Source organism: Nannobrachium achirus, assembly GCF_963921795.1.
Source record: "Nannobrachium achirus genome assembly, chromosome: 7".
Classification (NCBI taxonomy): domain Eukaryota; kingdom Metazoa; phylum Chordata; class Actinopteri; order Myctophiformes; family Myctophidae; genus Nannobrachium; species Nannobrachium achirus.
In genome coordinates this window covers 59,923,037-59,943,151 of record NC_137816.1, presented here as the reverse complement: position 1 = coordinate 59,943,151, position 20,115 = coordinate 59,923,037, and the positions used below count along the sequence as shown (strand labels likewise).

Genomic DNA, 20,115 nt, shown 5'->3' with positions numbered 1-20,115 from the left:
TAAGACGCCTCAAGGCGACAAGCGACCAAGGTGATGTGGACATCAGGGATCTCCATATATGGTCATAAAAGGAATTTGTTCCCCTGGCATCACAGGGATCTCTCCAGCAGGGCATCATTAATATTGATGACATCAGGGAACTCCATATATGGGCATAAAAGGGATTCTGTTAGTCTGACATCACAGTGAAGCCAGAGCGTGATGTCAGAGCGGCAAACCCTTTCTGTTAGAGTGGATCCCCTGACATCACAGTGACATCAGAGCATTATGTCAGAGCAGCAAACCCATAGACCGTAAAAAATGTAAACACTTACACGGACGGACGCGGACAAGCTGTGACGTTTCTCGGTCACAATTATTTATTTATTATTGTGAATTGTTGATGGAATGCCGTCCAGAATTGGACACAATGTCATCAAACAAAGTGAATTAAGCAGATCAAAATCCTATGGCCTTGCCTAACAGTTTAATCAAATTACACATTATGTACACATTATGTATATGAAAATGGGAATGCAGATTAGGAAAACACCTCTTTTTGCAAAAGCATGCCAACAGCTTAAATGAATTTAGCTTTAATCACACAGTGTAAACAATAACCATACTATAATTGTGTACACATCACTTATGGATAAAGTTATATATACAGTTGTAGCGCATGGAAAACAATTATAAAGATCGGCTCCTAATTTAGTCATACAATTTCTATCTTGTGTGGAGCTGCGGCTGAGGCAGTGATAAAAAATGTCATTCCATTACACACACACACACACACACACACGCGCGCGCGCGCGCGCACACACACACACACACACACACACACACACACACACACACACACACACACACACACACACACACACACACACACACACACACACACACACACACACACACACACACACACACACACACACACACACACACACAGATGTTTCATTTAATTGGTTGCAGATAACACCTCACTTCCACCTTTTAAAGATCCAAGCTTTGAAGACACAAAGAGATTCAGGGTAAATTAAGGTGCATTCACACCAGATGTGATAAATATGCAGGGTTGCTGTAATCAGGATTTAACTGACATTTTGTGAATATGGTCACGGCAGCACCAGTGCTAAGCATGATGTTAAACATGGTGTAACAAGCAAGCGAGTGTGCTTGCCAGCAGTGTTCATTGTGTCGACTAAAAACTAAAATAATGTTTGTCGACTACTACTGACGAAAACAAAATGAAGAATAAGCTATGATGGCTAAAACTTCGACTAAATATATTGTCAATTTCATCAACACAAATAAAAACTAGACTAACATTTTAGGGAGGAACTAGTTTACCAGTTTATGTTTAGCTGTGCTCGGTCCATGCTCGGAAAATAGCCGATCTACAAGCTCAGATCGGCTATTTTCAGCATGCAACCAAGTGTAAAATCAGCCATTACGACACCATGAAAGCCTGCTGACAAAATCTCTCTCTCTCTCTCTCTCTCTCTCTCTCTCTCTCTCATATATATATATATATATATATATATATTAAGGCTGGGACTTTAACTGATTAATTGCGATTAATTAATTACAGAAAATTAACGCGATTAAAAAAATTAACGCATTTTAATCGCACTTAGTTTTTGCACCACAGAACCTTCAGTTTCGGGCATACTGATCATAGCGATGCACCAACAAAGAAGAAACAACAAACGCAATGGGAGAAGTAGCCGATCAGAGTGCTTTGCTTGGCCCAGTGGATGCGAAATTTAGATTAAAAAAACTCACTTGTTGATTCACTCGTACAACAAAACGTGTTTTCTTGAAAACAAATGCTTCTCAGGTCAAATATCGATGTGCGATTAAAACGCGATTAATTGCGATTAATTAATCACAGAGCCTGTAATTAATTAGATTAAAAATTGTAATCGCATCCCAGCCCTAATATATATATATATATACACATATTCAAAAGCCACTAAAAATTAACACTGCTTGCTGCTTGCCAGAGAAACATAGGCACTGCCAGAGACTCGCCCTCTTTCACTAGTCTGAACAGACACTGTTGTGGTTGTTCAGTCACGAGTCCTACACATGTATACAGTAAGCATATCATATGCTGATTTCCCCTAACAACATTGAACTGAATGTTCTATGTTGAGCTGTCCATGGTGCTGAAAGTGCACAAACTGCATTTAAGTTGATGTCAATTAATCAGATGCAAATAAGATTTCCAGATTTCCGTTAGTCCCTGATGTGAACTAACTATTATTGCAACAATCCTGGTTTTAACAAGAAACAAATGCCTTAAGTTATATTGTATATACCGCTGCATTGTGTCTGAAGGAAGCCAAACCAAAATAGGTTTTACTCTTCTATACTGTACAAAAAGATAAAGAACAATAAAGTCTATATGGTCTGGCCAAACTGAATTGCCCTTACAACATTTTTTAAAGAGGATTTGGTTGGACACTGTGTCTACTAATGTATCCCAACAAAGACTGCCTCTTCTTAAAGGGCGTTCCTCTATGGCTTTCACCATATCTAGCTAATTATCTCATCAGTGTCTGTGTGACAGGCTCTGGAAGGATTCCACAGGGTTTTCTTTTAAGTGCCTTATGGGTTGCCTCCAAGTGAGGCACCAAGTGAGGCAGCAGCTTTGGCTTTGACACGAGCATACTGTACAAGAGCATTGACTGATGCAGAGTAGCAATATAATCCACTGCATGAAAATGAAATCTGGAAATCTGAATAACAAAATAGTCTTTCTCCCAATCAGTTTAAGAAATTAAACAATGTTCCCTTGGAATTCAATCACAGCATCGCCGATCCACAGAATAATTCAGAAATATCTTAAGGGCTTTGCACACAGACGCGTTTTTTATTTTCGCACGAAAAAACTGACATTTTTTTTTACGAAAACAATGATTATCTATGACCTCATGCACACCGGCTCCGAATTTGCCATGCGGCAGGTGGCTGCGGCTGTGCATTTTTTTCCCGATCTAACCCAGTTCGATTCTTGCGTCTTGTCCCATGTGGTAAACACTCTTTGACTCCTTTTATGACTCCTTTTCGGATCCGCCGTGTGGATTCCGCACAGCCTTGCACACCAAATCCAATGCGTTTTAATCATGCAGCAAACGGAAAGAAACGGAACGGTCCTGTGTGCAAAGCCCTTTAGTGTATATTTTAGCCGGGCCGATGGCCTGACGTGCAATAATACAGGCATCAGCATGCTGGGTCCATCCTCCTTACATGTAACAAGAGAGGAGTTGATATCAAAGTCCCAACGGGCGAAAATAAGCCCTGGACATAAAACGGTTTCTCAAGGAGGGAGACGTGAAGGGCTCATTGGAATTAACACCCCCATAACGAGGTTTCAAAAGTAAAACTAACAGGGCAAGTCGAGCAGGTGTCATCCTCTCTGCTCGCCCCCAGGAGGCACACATGTTGGGGAGAGTCAGAGGTTAAACACATTCCCACTCAAAGAGAAGGTAATTTAACCACTCTGGCTGGTGCAACGACATCAAAGTGGTTGGGGCGAGACACAGAGAGAGACAGAGAGGGAGTGTGCGTGCGGGCGGGCATGCGGGCGGGGCGTGCGGGCGGGCGTGTGAGAGAGAGGGAGAGATATAGAGAGAGAGAGTGAGAGAGAGAGACTCTCCAATTAGAGGTGAAACTGAAATAAAAGAATAACCAGTCATGTTAAACGAGGTTACAGCCTCAGCTCTGATCTCTGAAATTGTTATCTCTCTAACACGCGCGCACGCACGCACACACGCACACACACACACACACACACACACACACACACACACACACACACACACACACACACACACACACACACACACACACACACACACACACACACACACAGTCACCCTTCAAATGTACCACTTGCAGTCAATGTTCCCTCTGACAAAAGCACAACCCTTTTTACCAAATGACTCTCTCTCTCTCTCTCTCTCTCTCTCTCTCTCTCTCTCTCTCTCTCTCTCTCTCTCTCTCTCTCTCTCTCTCCTCTCTCTCTCTCTCTCTCTCTCTCTCTCTCTCTCTCTCTCTCTCTCTCTCTCTCTCTCTCTCTCTCTCTCTCTCTCTCTCTCTCTCTCTCTCTCTCTCTGCCCTCTCTCAACGTGACTGCTGGCCTCCCAAAGTCCAAAAATAATTCTAGGATTTTTGTTGTAAAGTAAACAACATCAATATGACTTGGCAGAAAATAGACAACATCAATATGACTTGGCTGGTGGTGGTTACTAATAGTTGCAGTCAAAAAAGAAGAAGAAGAAATATTGTTTGTGTAAATGTTTGTGAGATAGTGGTGTCTCAAAGTGGGGACGTTATGGTGTGAACTACGGTATAACCTACATCTACTACTGGCTGAAGGCCTTTTTCACTGGGAATTGTTTTTTACTATGATGAGAAACGTCTGTCCGTGTGGACGTGTACACATTTTTACGGTCTATGGGTTTGCCGCTCTGACATCATGCTCTGATGTCACTGTGATGTCAGGGGAACCACTCTACCAGAATGGGTTTGCCGCTCTGACATCACGCACTGGCTTCACTGTGATGTCACACTAACAGAATCCCTTTTATGCCCATATATGGAGTTCCCTGATGTCATCAATATTAATGATGCCCTGTTGGAGAGATCCCTGTGATGCCAGGGGAACAAATTCCTTTTCTGACCATAATGATACCTGATGCCCTTTAGGGCGAGGTCGCTTATCGCCCTGAGGCGTCTTACTAGTAATTATATGGTTTGTCAGGTCCATGATAACACCCGTCAGTCATAAATAAGGTTGGTTCTGCAATATCTCGAAATGAATTAAACAAACAAAAACAAAAAACAGAACCAATTCGATTTCTGAACAAATTTCACAGGTCCATTCGGGCTCGAGTCAATCATAATAAAAAAACAAAAAAAACAAGTCAAAACTAATCAGGTCTCGCTAGATATTTCAAGCGGGGGTGTGTCTGTTCAAATGAATATCAATTATCTAACTATTGAATCAACTATAACTTAGGCTGGGGCAGTGGTGTAAGGTAACATTAAGTACATTTACTTATGTACTGTACTTGAGTCAAATTTTGAGGTATTTATACTTTACTGGAATATTTACAATTGTCTATACTTTAACTTCTACTAGACTACTTCTCGGATCCAACTATTGCACTTTTACTCCACTACAATTACTTGAAAACTTTACTTACTAATTACTTTTCAGATATTAAATTATAATATTATAAAACATACATTAACCAATTTAGCCCTATTTTATACCGAGGCTATTTTAAAACATTTGTTACTTCAAGTACATTTTGATGCCGATATTGTCGTAGTTTTACTCAAGTACATTTTGAATTCCAGACTTTTACTTGAACAGAGCAGTGGTGTAAAGTAACTAAGTAAATGTACTTAAGTACTGTACTTAAGTACACTTTTGAGGTATTTGTACTTTACTTGATTATTTCCAATTTTCAGTACTTTTACTTCCACTCCACTACATCTGGGAACCAAATATTGTACTTTTACTCCACTACATTTATTTGAAATTTTAAGTTACAAGGTACTTTTCAGATATAAATTATAATATTATAAAACATACATAAACTACTTTAGCCCTATTTTATAGCATAGCCATTTGAAAATAGCCGAACTACAAGCTCATAACGTGTCGCATCAAACATTTTGTGTATACTTTTACTTTTGTTACTTTAAGTACATTTTTACGCCAACACTTTCATACTTTTACTCAATTACATTTTGAATTCTGGACTTTTACTTGTTAGGGTGCCCTCACAGTGCTCACACCAAAGTACCTATGAGAGTGGAATCCGCGTTCCGCCAATGCATTTCAATGAGAGTGAAGCGGTTTCATGCCAGCAGGGGATTTCTGCAAAAAACGCTCCCTTCTCATTGAAATGCATTGGCGGAACGCGGATTCCACTCTCATAGGTATTTTAGTGTGAGGGCACCCTAACGGAGTACATCTACAGTATTGATACTTTTACTTAAGTAAACAATGTGAGTACTTTTTCCAACACTGGAACAGAGTATAGAGGTTATGCGTGTGACATCATCATCATACCCAGAAGTTATGTTATACACCTATTGAGCAGGAAAAGAAACTACTTTCTGGCCTTGACAGCCCATACATTCCATTACAATAAGAAAAGTCCTACATGATTGCATTAAACAATGTTAAACAAAGTTAAATTCACTTTGACACTCACTTTGCCTGTCCTTTTTCCACCACTGGGCTGGCGGTTCACACAGAAGCCGGAGTTGATGTTAAAATGACCCCTAGAGGGTTTTATTCAAATACCCCTGTAAGACGCAATGCTTTAATAATGTAATTATTGAGGCAGGCGTCAAGCTATAGGTCCAACACACATACTACAGAATGATTAGCTTGAGTCAGGTTTAAAGCCCACAGAACCAGTTGTACACCTGAGGCTTTGTTTGAGTTTGGACAGATTTTAATTACAGTCATTATAATATTTCCCAGGTTCATGCTCAAGGCAAGTTATAGTCTCACCTACACACACACTTACCCAGTGGTGTAAGGTAACTAAGTACATTTAAGTACATTACTGTAATTAAGTCTAATCTGTAGCTGTTTTTACCCTACTGAAGTATTTCCAATTGTCAGTGCTTTTAATTCAACTCCACTACATCTCAGAGGCAAATATTGTACTTTTACTCCACTACGATTATTTGAAAACTCTAGTTAGAAGTAACTTTTTAGATTTAGATTATTATTATTACAAAACACACATAATTTATGATTTAACTACTGTACTTCAACACTATATACATTTCGTCCATTTGAAAATTGCCCGATCTACAAGCTCACAATGCATTGAGAGTGTCTAGATCTGCTATTTTCAAAATATTTGTATACATTTTATACTTTTGAAAACTTGTGAATACTTTTTACTTTTGCTACTTGAAGTACATTTAGATACCAATACCTTTGTACTTTTACTTAAATCATCAATTTAGAATTCCGGGCTAACAGATTCTTCCTACGTTGCCGTAATGAAACTTTTACTTCCACCGTGCGGCACTCTTACCTGTAGCCGCTCTGGGTGTCCACGCACACGCCCGCGTTGAAGCAGGGGTTTCTGGGATACGCGGTGCAGGGCTGGTGGGAGTGCTCCCTCCCCATGCAGCCGCAGACGGCCGCAGACTCCACCGCCACCGACACCAGACTCATGCTCCCACAATCCACCACGGTGGGCGTGTCCCGCACGCTCAGCACGTCGGTGCAGCCGCCGGAGCCGGCGCAGTCCGAGCCGTGACACTCGTCCACCCTCACCTGAGACACATTGACCTGCAGGAAGGACTGCAGCTGTGGACCGAAGGACAGGGACAGAGAGAAAGGAGGGGACGGAATTAGGGTTGGGATCCGGAACCGGTGGAAAGGAAGGAACCGGAACCAACATTGAGGAACCAGGAAACCGGTTTCCGTCACATTTGGATCCGTTTATCACGCTGTCAGAGCTGGTACGTGGACTTCACGTCTGCTATACAATTACAATAGACCAGGGGTCTTCGTTTTCAGGCCAAGGACCTGAGGAGCTGAGAGAGAGATGAAGCAGGGACTCCCTCTATATATTGTATGAAATTCTCATAGATTTTCATAGACTTCTTAGACAGCTTAGACTTGTTTGACAGCACTATCATCATGTTGGAGTAATGTGTATTTTCAGGCATGTAACCACTTGAACCGTCAAATACTTTAGTCGGCTCTTCTTATCCCTCTACAAACCTCTTTGCCAAAAATAGACGATCTACAAACTTACAACGCCTCGCAGCACGAGGCGTTGTAAGCTTATAGATCTGCTATTTTTGTCTAATGTTCCACTCAGAATAGGGATGCTAGGGTTTAAGTGGTTAATGTAAAAAACACGTAGTAACTCTGAGGACCCCTTAGGGGCCTGTTGAAGACCCCTGCAATAGACCATATCCCCATGTTGGCGGGGAAAAACAGGGTGGCATTGTCCGCCGTGTGAATATGGTCTATAACGGTGGTTCTCAAACTTTTTAATTTCAAGGAACCACCATAACTGTGAGAGTGTACAAATGTCTTTCACCTCCACGCTTCAGATTCTGGAGATATTAGTTTTACTTAATTTAATCCAACATTTATCTGCTCAAAAAGTAGCACATCTTGTTTTGACCCAGAAACAGTTCAAACCGGATATGGAAAAAAAGAATGGAACTGCATTGGCTCCCACGAACCGAGGCGTGCACGCGGATCGTGCACGATGGACACGCGGCAACCACGTTAAAAGGTAAGAAAAACATAAATGGCAGTGAACTACCAAAGTCAACGTTTAATGGTGGCATTAAATTAGTTAAGACCTTTTTAATACCAACTCGTCAAATATTAGAAAGAGGCAAACATTGTGAAATATAATTATTTTCGGGGATTCGCAGCCTGAAAGGTTTGGCAACCCTTTCATTAAAATAAGTTCCGGAAGATTAGAGATTTAACAAGCAATACATTCACACTCATTTGCACTAATTCTAAAAAAGAAAAGTGACCTCAAATAAAACACCTGACAAACAGTGAATTAATTGACTGTGATATTCCTAATAGGAATACCATAGACTATGTTCTGTAACATATAAACACCTCAATTAGAGCAGTGTAAGTGGCCTGTCAACCTCTCTGGTTCAGCAGCAGGCTTTAGAGAGAGAGAGACATAATTACTTTGGACACCATTGTAAGGCTGGGTGGCTGGTGAGATAACTGGGGCATGAGAGTGTGCAGTATTAATGACACTGTCTGTCGCACAGTGAAACTTTGCTCATAAGATCATATAGCAGAATAAGATGAGTACACTCTCTGTCCTCTGACATGCAGATAAAAAGAGGCGTTACCCCTTTGTTACACACACACACACACACACACACACACACACACACACACACACACACACACACACACACACACACACACACACACACACACACACACACAGAGAATTGTGAAGAGAGCTGCCAAAATCATTGGCACAGAATTACCACAGCTACACACAATCTATAACACACGCTGTAAGAAAAAGACAGAGAACATCTTAAAGGACAGCTGTCATCCCGCCCATTTCCTGTTCTATCTCCTCCCATCAAAAAAACGTTACCAGAGCATCAAATCTCACACCACCCGTTTCAGTAATAGTTTTTATGCTCAAGCTATCAGGTTGCTTAACGAAGAGATGGAAGCGAGACGTAGGTAGTCATGTGCAATATACGCAGTTTTTAAACTGTACACTGTCACACTGTATGGTTGTTTTGTTGTTTTTTGGGTTGTCCTGGGTGACCTGTTGTTGTCGTATTGTTTTGTGTGCAATAAGGCTGAGAGTGCTCTTGGCACAAGCATTTCATTGTTTGTCTGTACTTGTATGGATACGCATTTGACTAATAAACCGAACCTGAACCTGAACCTGAACACACACACACACACACACACACACACACACACACACACAATGCATATGTATGTACCAGTATGCTCTGGACGGCTTTGTCCTGTCACCTACAGATGTGCCATTTGAAAACCCCACACGTCCTGCAATTGGCATGACAGTAGATTTTGAGTGGATTGGCAGACCTTCTTAGCCTGACAATCAGCCTGAATTGCATTTCGTTTCACTCCATTATTCAGTCTGAAATCGCTTCCCTCTGCAGCAGTTTCTGGGATGGGCGTTGCCAAAGAGGCAGTCTTCTGCGATTGGTTCACCGTCTGACCAACAAAACAGTAGCAAAGCAGATGACGTAGTGTTGTTATATGGCTGGCTAGTGGCTAGCCTGTTGCTTGCTAGTGCTACTTGCTAACCAAAGAAACAGGCAGAATAGGAGGGCTACGAACTAGTAATCAAACACAACATAACATGTCCGCTACTGATGTTTCATAGCGAGATCGATACGATCACATATTACCGCGACAGGCGACGCAATGTTTATGTTTGGGAATGTGCAGTCCGGTCCGGCGGCGGCGCTGGGTTACATAGAATCACACATGAGTTCTTGGAAAAGCCCACCCACGCTGTTCACAGGACGCTGTTCACAAGACGCTGTTCACAAGACGCTGATTCACGGCGCTGATTCGTCGTACGGATTTCCAAACGAGGAAAACCTCTTCAGTGAGAGCAACACCAGACTCCCTGAATCGCCAAAACAAAAATGTAAAGGTGTGGCTAGCGATTCAGGGTCTGAACCAGGCTAAGACCTTCTCTGACTTTGAAGTTTAAATCTACCTATGAAGGTGGATTGGAATGGAGTGGTTTCTTGCCATTTGCGGGTTTCTGCAAAAATACGCTCCGTTTTCCATTTAAAAATGTTAAAGGCAAAACAGGGAAAGAAACCTGCAGAAAAAATGCATTTGCAGGAACATTTCAGGAAAAGAGCAGAAATGTCTGAAGACTTGAAACGGCACATCTGTAGTCTGTTGATACATTGGGATCGGGAGTCGAACCCGCAGAGTACTCTGTCAGGCTGACAGCGTATGTCGCGAGTTCGACTCCCGATCCCAATGACCTTTGCTGTGTTTCACTCCCCTTCTCTCTCTCCCCATTTCTTGTCCATCTAGTGCATACATGGGCAACTGGCTGGCAGCCCCCACCTTCACTTAACGCGGCCCGCAGGTTAATACCAGAATACTGATATAATATTGATTTCAGCTGTTACAATTCCAAACATGCAATATGACCCTCTGTAATTACTTCTGTCTATTATTAGTAGCTTACTGACAAGTACTAGTTTTTTTTTTATGTCCAATGTATTTGTATTTAAAGGGGCACTCCACCACTTTTCAACCTATGTTCATATAATTGGTCCACACTCAAAAATAGCTTTTTTTCTTTTTCCTCAGAGGAGGGCTGTGGGCAGGTCAGAAACCCATTGTCTTGTGACATCATCAATTCTCCCCTTTGCAAATCCCGCCCCATTCTGCCCTGTTACTATGGTGGTACAGATGACCCTGGGCAGATTGTTTTTATAGTGGCAGTGAATGGGGGGAGAGGGTATTTTCATTGCCTCATTATTGCAATTTAAAGTACCAAAGGAAAAACATCTAGGTGATATTAATAAAAAGGGAAGACAAAGGTACAGTAGTTACATTGCAAAACAGGGGGTTTCCCCGAAAATATATGTTTTAATTTGTTTAATCCCAGTGGGACAGAATCACCATTGCAGATTCTTTTATAGTGGAAGTGGATGGGATTTTTCTTTTTTTCATAGCCTCATTACAGCTATATAAAGTACCCAAAAAAACACATCTACGTGATATTAATAAAAAGGGAAGAAAAAGGTACAGTAATTACATAGCAAAACAGTAGTTTTCCCCCGAAAATATATGTTTTAATTAGTTTAATCCTCTGGATCAGAGAGAGAATAGAAATAGAAAGAGAAAGCGCAGTGCATCTTGGGTAGGAAGATGACATCCAGATTATAGTTCTCCTCACATAATAGGCTGGCTTTCGTAATTCTGCCCATTTAAAATATATGTACCCAATCGTAACTCTTAGTTATATTGATAAGGTCCATGTGAACTACTTTGTTGAAGCTTATTCATTATATTGAGCGAAATCGCGATCACCTCGCGTGGCCGTACTAGACGCACGCCGTGTCGCGCAGTGCGGACCGTTGTTGAAAGCCTGAAGCAAAATTCTCCACTGCACAAACTCCACCCCCGATAGCAAAAAGTGAATGTTTTTTTCTGGTTGGCCAGTCAGGGAGTCTCAGGGACCAATCAGAAGGCTGACAAACGGTGGATTGCCAATCCAGCTTATAGAAACTGCAGGCTTTCTATTCCTGAAAAGTTGCAATTTTAAAGTGGAGGCCATTGTTCTCGCGATAATACAAATCTAAATCTTTTTTTCAAAAATATTGATTAAATTCTTTTTTGGGAAAATGATGATGTCACAAGACGATGGATTCTGAACTTCCCACAGCTCTCCTAGGAGACTTGGACTGAGTAGAAAATAATTGTGATATTTTATCATGAACATTAGTGAGGATCTATTATATGAAGACAGGTTGAAAAGTGGTGAACTACTCCTTTAAGTTCATAAAGTTAACATAAGAACATCTAAATGCATTTGAAATTAAATAAAAAATAACTTTTCAGGATTCCAATTCCAAAATCTAAAAAAATAATTCAGGATTCCAATTCAAAAATAGCTAAAATAGAAGATCTACAAGCTCTAAACGTGTCGCACTGCGACGCGTTTTGAGCTTGTAGATCGGCTATTTTTGACTGTATATGTGTTGTGGCCCTCTGGAGTGTGAAAAATATAGTGGCCCTCTCCAGCATCAAATTTGCCCACCCCTGATCTAGTGTAATCTGTCAATAAAGGCAACCCCTCGGCCTCCCCCCCAAAAAAGAAAATGCAATTTATTTGTCACCGAAATTGCCCATACATTTAGTATTAATCTTTATAGCTTAGTTTTTGTTTCGTTTACGTCAGTTAAAGAAAAGGTAGCCGACATTTTTCCTCATACTGTATAGTTTTAGTCCAGAAAGTGAACACTGCCTGACAGCCAAAGCATGGTCACCCTTTGTCTTCAACATCTACTCAGTCACGACCAGCAGGTTCCTTCCTGCCTGAGGACGTCAGGTCTCCCACAAGCTCATATGGAATTAATAACTCTAGAATGCAATTAGGAACCAGGCCATTAAGTAGCCTTAATACAAGTAAATGGTGATTAGCTAGGAGACGACTGCTGGGTCAGTTTCCAAATTGGTAGTATTTTTGTTTGCCAAAGAATTAAAAACTTCTTGCCGTATTCCTGTGTGGTCTCATTTATAAGTTGTGCCTTATAACACCAGTAATAGGTTTCAATTAAGGCTGGGCGATATTAGGAAAACCTTCGATATTCGATAACGTTGTTGAACACCTCGATATCGATATTACTCACGATATTAGTAAAAACAATTGCATTATATAGTTTTTAATGTTTTTTTCTGCGTTATGTCCAGCCTGCCTAACCAAGATAATGAATAGCATATCCATGCATGCACACTGCACAGTACACATAGAATAAAGAAATTAGGGTGTGGTTATTTTTATTGAAATAACCACACCTGGTTACAGACGGACTGCTTTTTCGTATGTGCTACGTGCATGCATAGTGTGTCTGTTAATTAATTTGACACGTACACCAATACCTCATTTCAGCTGTCTTCGTTGATATGTATACCTTGCATGTTGATACCTCGATATCGATACATTTTCGATATATTGCCCAGCCTTAGTTTCAATTAAACTGGTGAATGTTTACATTTTCTTTTTTTCTTCATGCTGTATTACTTCAGCTTATCTTTCCTTTTCTGGGCCAAAATAGTGTGTTTTCTGTGAAGAGGCCTAAGTAATCTGCTGACCATATAGTGCCCCAATATTGAGATACTTTATCTTCGCCATGGGTTATGTTTAAAACACAGAATACTAATTGTGGGGTTTGGAGTAAAATATACACGTACTGTAGAGCCTCTAATTCTGGGATGCAACTCTCGCCATATGTTCACTACACATGCTGTATATATTTGCATAAACCTTTGAGGCAGGGGGATTGGGGGATCCATTCCTCTCATTTGCTATTCCCCCTCTGATCATTGTTTCATCCCTGCTTCTGATCAGATTGAATTAAGCACATGCATTTCCTTTTGGGAAATGTAGACTCTGATATGACATTTAGTTTGATGATGATATCACGATTTAACAATTTCACCACATTAACAGCACTTTAGGCAGGAACATTCACGTCAAGAAGATTTAACCATTTATTGCATAAATGGAATACAGGTGAAGCAGATTTAACCCTTTATTGCATAAATGGAATACAGTTAATCTTGGCGTTTGAAGGGCTCCGCGTTCGGAGATGCTCCCTGAATTTTGTGCAGGCTTTTCTGAGCATGCTAAGCAAAATCAGGGAACGCATAACAATACCCCCCATAGGGATACAATAGCAAAATAATAGCAATAACCATGACATGTAACATAGTCAAATCACAGTATTGAGCTTAACAATATTGACATGAACCTAGTCAAAATCACAGTATTGAGCTTAACTCATTTGTAGCCAATCCCGAGAATACTCGTGAAAAATACTTAATCCGCCATTACACAACGGCATGTTGACGACGAGCGATTCCGGTGGATGACGTGATGACGTCAAACCGGAAGTGTTTACGCAATCGACTTCTGGCCTTCAAAATAAGAGACTGGCCGCTTATGGAGCCAGCGAGAGGCACGCTGGACATTTTAATCCGTTCATTTCTGGAGCACAAAATGAGTTAAAGCTATACTGTGTAAGATTCTCAACTAGTGGTCAGTAGCCATATAGCAAACCGCGGTCGCGTTCGCGTCTTTCGCCCGTTTTTCGTACCTTCACACCCCCGCGTCTGCCTCCACAACGCCGAGAGCTATCTTTGGAGGGGTCCCTGGTTCCTGTGCGTTCAGGCATTCCGGAGAAACGGACTACTTCACCCTGCCTGGTAGGCGAGATTACCTTTTGAGTAAAGAGACACACGGGCGACTACAAATATGGCGACCCCACTTCAAGATGCGCTGTGATTGGCCGGTAGTGTACCATGTGTGCATGATCGGCGATGTGATTGGGCAACGTATACACAACGTATACAGATGATGCAGATTACGTCAATTTTGCGCGAAATCCGGTCCACGGCCAGGATCATAGAAAACATATAAAGAGAAGGCTTCAGAAGCTGAAAATAACGGAGTGGGTGTTCTAAAACTTTAGCGATTTAACAGTTAGGACAATTTTAAGATTTGTTTTATAAAAAAAGTTACATGGTACAACTTTAACAACATTGACATGAAACTTAGTCAAGATCACAGTACTTGAGCTTAACCACATTGACATGTAACTTAATCAGACAATCACCAAGTATTTGAACTTAGCCAGACTGATCGTGCAAATAGGTGGAGGCTGGGGTGGAGGAGGCAGCAAGCAGCAAATGATTCGGAAACCAAGCATTGGTAGAGAAGGAATTTAAAGGAGCCTTCCCTACTGATTGAGCGCTTTGATTGGAGTATGGCAGTCACGTGACGTAATGACCAGCAGATATGTTAATGAGGTATGAGAACAGAGCTGACTGATATCTTTAACTACAGCTGAGCAGCAACTTGACTCCCATGTCCTGCATAAACTAATGCTGAAGCTTCATATTGCTACGTGACACATTAGGAGCTTGTAGATCGATGTATCATACAAAAAAGTTGGACTCAAGTGGTTAAGGAAATCATGTCCTGACCCAGAAAAACACATTAACAAAGATATTAAATAATAATATGATGATACAAGGGAAGGCATCACTTAAAAGCAAAGCCTATTACTACAGCCAAGGAGAAAAACACGTCTGTCATGGCTGGAAATACAAACATTACAGTAGCAGATGAAAGAGGGTAAAACTAAATAATTGAACACATTAGTTTAGGCTTAGGCTCGGCAATCAGCATCTAAAGATTTTCCATGAAGATTTGACCCCCCAGACAAACTCACATGTCTCCAGAGATTGAGAATGGTGAAATGATGTCCTGGTGTGTCTATACTCATAAGTCCCGACACATCTGTAAAACACTAATGTCTCGCTTTGTGTCGGGGAGCTGCATCACCCTGTCAATGTTTCACAATAATGACTTCTTTGCTGTTCATTATCACAATAGAACAATGTCAAGGTCTGTGACAAGTTCTTTTTTTTTTCTTTATAATTTTTATCCCACGATTTTGCAACCCATTTTCACCCAGTGCCAATTGCCTATGTAATCCTGGGCTCTGCTCTCCCTCTGCCGCGCCTGGGGAGACAACGGACTGACCTCATGCTTCCTTCTTTGCATGAGGAGTCCAAGTTGTTTCTTTTCACCTGACAGGGGGGATTTCCCTGGGATGGACGTAGCGCGTGGAAGGAACACGTTATTCCAACCAGTTCCTTTCCCCTCCATCAAGCGCCCCGGCTGGCCAGGGGGAGGCATTATTGAGACCAGGATTACTGCATGTTTTTGTGAGGGTATCAACCCTAGGAGACACGGGGAGAACATGCAAACTCCACACAATAGTGGGGGCACGGTGGCGCAGTGGTTAGCGCTTTGCCTCACAGCTAGAAGGTCCTGGGTTCGATTCCCACCGGGGGACGCTGTGGGTGCTGGGGGTGTGTTTCTCCCTCCGCATCATCAGCGCCCACACCCTAGGTGGGGTCGGCGATAGGGCCTTTCTGTGTGGAGTCTGTGACGAGTTCTTACAGGAAGAAGAAAAAAATACAAAACATGAGTGCTGCCACTAATGGTATGGATCTGGCTCACCAGGATTCAGATGTTCAAATGCTTAATAGAGTTATATGTGAGTTCCCATGATTGCTGATAAGAAACAAGAACCCAGTAAGTTTGGGTAAGTCCATTATACTTAATATAATAAGATCCCATCTGTTTGAGCACATTGTAATTTACACTGGTTGAAAGCCAAAAGCAAATGAACAGACACCGATCCAAGTCAAGGGTTTCACACTTCACAGGTGCTGGATGGATATTGTATAGCTACTACAGGCTGTTCAAAACCTTCATTTTTTTCTGATCATTTAAAGAGAGCATCCAAGGAAATTTGGACTATATAGATTGGTGTCAAATTAGGCAAGTAACAAAGTATAATTTATTATTTGAGATCAACATTAATCTAATATGAAACTTATTTTTATTTAAAAAAATTACGTCATGCCAATGATGCCATACGATCCAAGGCAACACTGAATTGTATTGCTACTTTATATCGCACCTTACATTCATGTCATTGTATGTAAATGTGCAAATCTTTCCCCCTATGATCCAGTATGTCAAAAAGGAAAACTTGACAGGATATCCGTTTCCATAAGGACAGACTGAAAATAACTTTATACTTGACGTTTAACCACTTGAACCCCAGCATCGCTATTCTAGGGGGGAAAATTCACCAAAAATAGCCATCTACAAGCTGACAATGCACTGTGCTCTAGCTGACAATATCTCATAAGCTTGTAGATCTGCTAGTTTTGGTGAAGAGATTTGGTGCATTGTAGGCAGAAAAAGAACATGTTTCGAATTGTTTAAACTGAAGTGATATTGATAAATTCCAATTTCCAAATATTATCAAAGTATTCTGAGGCACCCCTGAACTTGGGTCAAGGCACCCACTTTGAGAACCACTGTTGTTGAGAGCCTGCCAGTGAGCATGCAGCATGAATACTGTAGTAGAAACATAAGAAAACACCTAAGCACACACGCACGCACGCACGCACGCACGCACGCACGCACGCACGCACGCGAGCGCGCGCGCACGCGCACACACACACACACACACACACACACACACACACACACACACACACACACACACACACACACACACACACACACACACACACACACACACACACACACACTCTCGTGCACACATTAAATGTGCATTATGCTTGAACTCAAAAGAGGGTCACTTCATGCCAGACAATTTTGACTGTTGTGGACCTCACTCAGATTGCATCTCAAATCTATTCCACTCATGACTCATACTAGAGTAGTTTCTAATCGATTGAGTTATTGTCCTGGCCTTATCTTCCTCATTATTGCTATTTGATGTTTCATATTGATTCACATTAAGTGTCTTCTTCTTCTTATTCCAATCCACGTTACAATCCCCTATAGCGTATTGGGCACATAGCCTACAATTCCATGCCAACAAGCCTGACAGCATGTTGTGGGTTCTAATCCAGATCCCGACAACCTTTGCTCACTTCCCATCTCTCTCTCTCTCTCTCTCTCTCTCTCTCTCTCTCTCTCTCTCTCTCTCTCTCTCTCTCTCTCTCTCCCCCATTTGCTGTCAAACTGAAACTACTGTCATCAAGGCAGAACAAGCCCCCAAAACAATCCCCTATCGTCAACCACAGCTTGTGGTTAATATATGTGAAATCACTCAATGTGTTTAAGCTGTGGTAAAGCTCACATTGATTTGAACTACACGGACACAATAGCTTTACTCCATTTGCTTTCCTTTATGACTGAAACATGCTTCAAATAGTGCTGTTGGCACTAATAGAGCTTAGAACAACTGAGAAATAGAGGCTGGTAATGTGGAAGGAGATGGATGTACCGGTAATACGTACCGGCTCATTGTCTGTTCTGCAGACTGAAGTGTCTCTGCCCTGACACTCTGGTAGTGCTGTGTTTCTATTGTTCCCCTTGAGTGAAGACTCAGGCTGTGTCTGGGTTGAGAGGCAATGAGTTTACTTGCTCTGAGTAAGGGTGACTACTGTGCGTGTACGTGAGCGTGAGCATTACACTTTAAAAGTTTCCAGGAATCGTATGACTTCAACTGTCGATCCAATCAATAGTGCGAACTGTAAATGCAATATATTGCAATTTCTTCATCTTTCCTGACTTCTTTCTTTTCAGAATCATTGACAGTTACCAAATAAATAAATAAAAAACACTTTTTACACAGTAGATGTTATGTGACTTCAGGTTTGCACCGATGCTCTTATTATAACACATTAACAATGACTCTGGTTTGGCACCTTAGCATGTTTGCCCTGCGGCCTCACTCTTCATTTATCTGTTCATCTGCCACTCCTGTCTGAGTCATTTCTTCTTGCATAAATGTGTTCTATGGTCCGCGTTCACGCCTCACGAACAGCCTTGCCAGGGAAAATAGAGCAGAAGTTACAGTATATCTGAACCTGCAGTATGCATTCTATAGGGCCCATCTACACAGTACACTATAGATTTAATTACAGGAGTTTATTGTGTGTGAAGTAAGTAAGTAAAGTAATGTCAAGATGTTCAAGACGTATTCACCATTTGCTGGTGTCTAGAACTACAGTATTGTTCAGGCCAGCTGAAACACTGTCAACCCATCAAATTATCTATGAAATGGTTCCCGGGATGAGGACAGAGCAATAACATCTCTGTCTGGGTCAATGACTAGTCTAAGGATGCATCCAGAAGGCTACATAGAATTTATGTGTTATTTAAGTGTTCTTACTAAAAAGTCAGCCTTGTTAACCCTGCAAGGCCCAGTGATGCTTTTTGGCAACATTTTTTAAATCATTTTTTTTTTATGTATAATTAGTTTTCCTGTTCTTTTTTCACATTAACATCACCATTAAATCCTATTGTTTAGTATTACAATTTGCATATAAATACCCCCCACAGAGGCTGACATTCACACCTCCCAGAGAAGTTGAGAGAAATATCCCCAAAATGCAAATTAGAGCATGATTTATGATTTATGGCTATAAAACCTTACAAAAACATTGTGAATTTTTAAACATTACATTTTCCTCTGATTAGGACTCCTACAACACCATCTGATTTTTGGCAAGTAGAAATTAATTCGGGTCTTGCAGGATTAAGAAATTCCCCAATCACCCGCGTGCGTGCGTGAGTGAGTGGTACGTGTTTCTGCATTCTGCCTTACGTATAATAATCCATGCATGAATGATATGACACAATTTCACTTCCGGTATAGCCTGATTGTTGTGATGAATTCAATTATTTATTGGCATGTAGCCTACACATGATGACAAAAGCATAGTTAAAAGGATAAACACAATAAAACTAAAAAGCTAATTTCTGTTGAGGTCCATTATAAATATACAGTATAGTTGTCTGTGTGTCTGCATCTATATATGTGTCTGACATTTTGTAGATGCGTAACAACAGAGCATTGGGTTCAGCACTCAATGTGCATCTATCGTCCTTCAAACACATAAGAGGTGCAGAGCTCGCTTAATGGGAGCTCATGTCAAGATGAATCAGATCTAGAAACCTAAGAAAAAAATAAAACACCTCTCTCAACGGCTAACCCTAACCCTCTTCAACCTCCTTACGGGAGGGACCCAGACTGGCTGAGAGACTGCTTTGTGCTTGCCTTTTTACCGCTAGTTTTATCTCCGCTGCCTCTCTGCCACCCCCTGCTCTAAACTACAATACCCCAAATCCGCAGTGGGCAGAGAGTCTGACACAGGGGGCAGTGCATCCTACAGGAGAGAATGGCACCCCAGAGACGACAACAACGGAAAAGAAAAAAGATGGTCGTTCTTTTGCTCAGGAGATAGAAAAAACAGCGGGGGGA

The 20,115-nt window shown here is 41.3% G+C and overlaps 1 protein-coding gene across 1 annotated transcript in view; it reads right to left on the bottom strand.

Annotated features, from left to right (window-relative positions):
• Positions 1-20,115, bottom strand: part of LOC308288878 (neural-cadherin) — a gene marked incomplete at both ends in the record, with an annotated part of 433,302 nt that overhangs the window by 125,488 nt on the left and 287,699 nt on the right. The window contains one exon of the mRNA XM_080730353.1: positions 7,065-7,342. Within this exon, the coding sequence (XP_080586479.1) occupies positions 7,065-7,342 (278 nt within the window). The remainder of the gene's footprint in view (positions 1-7,064; positions 7,343-20,115) is intronic.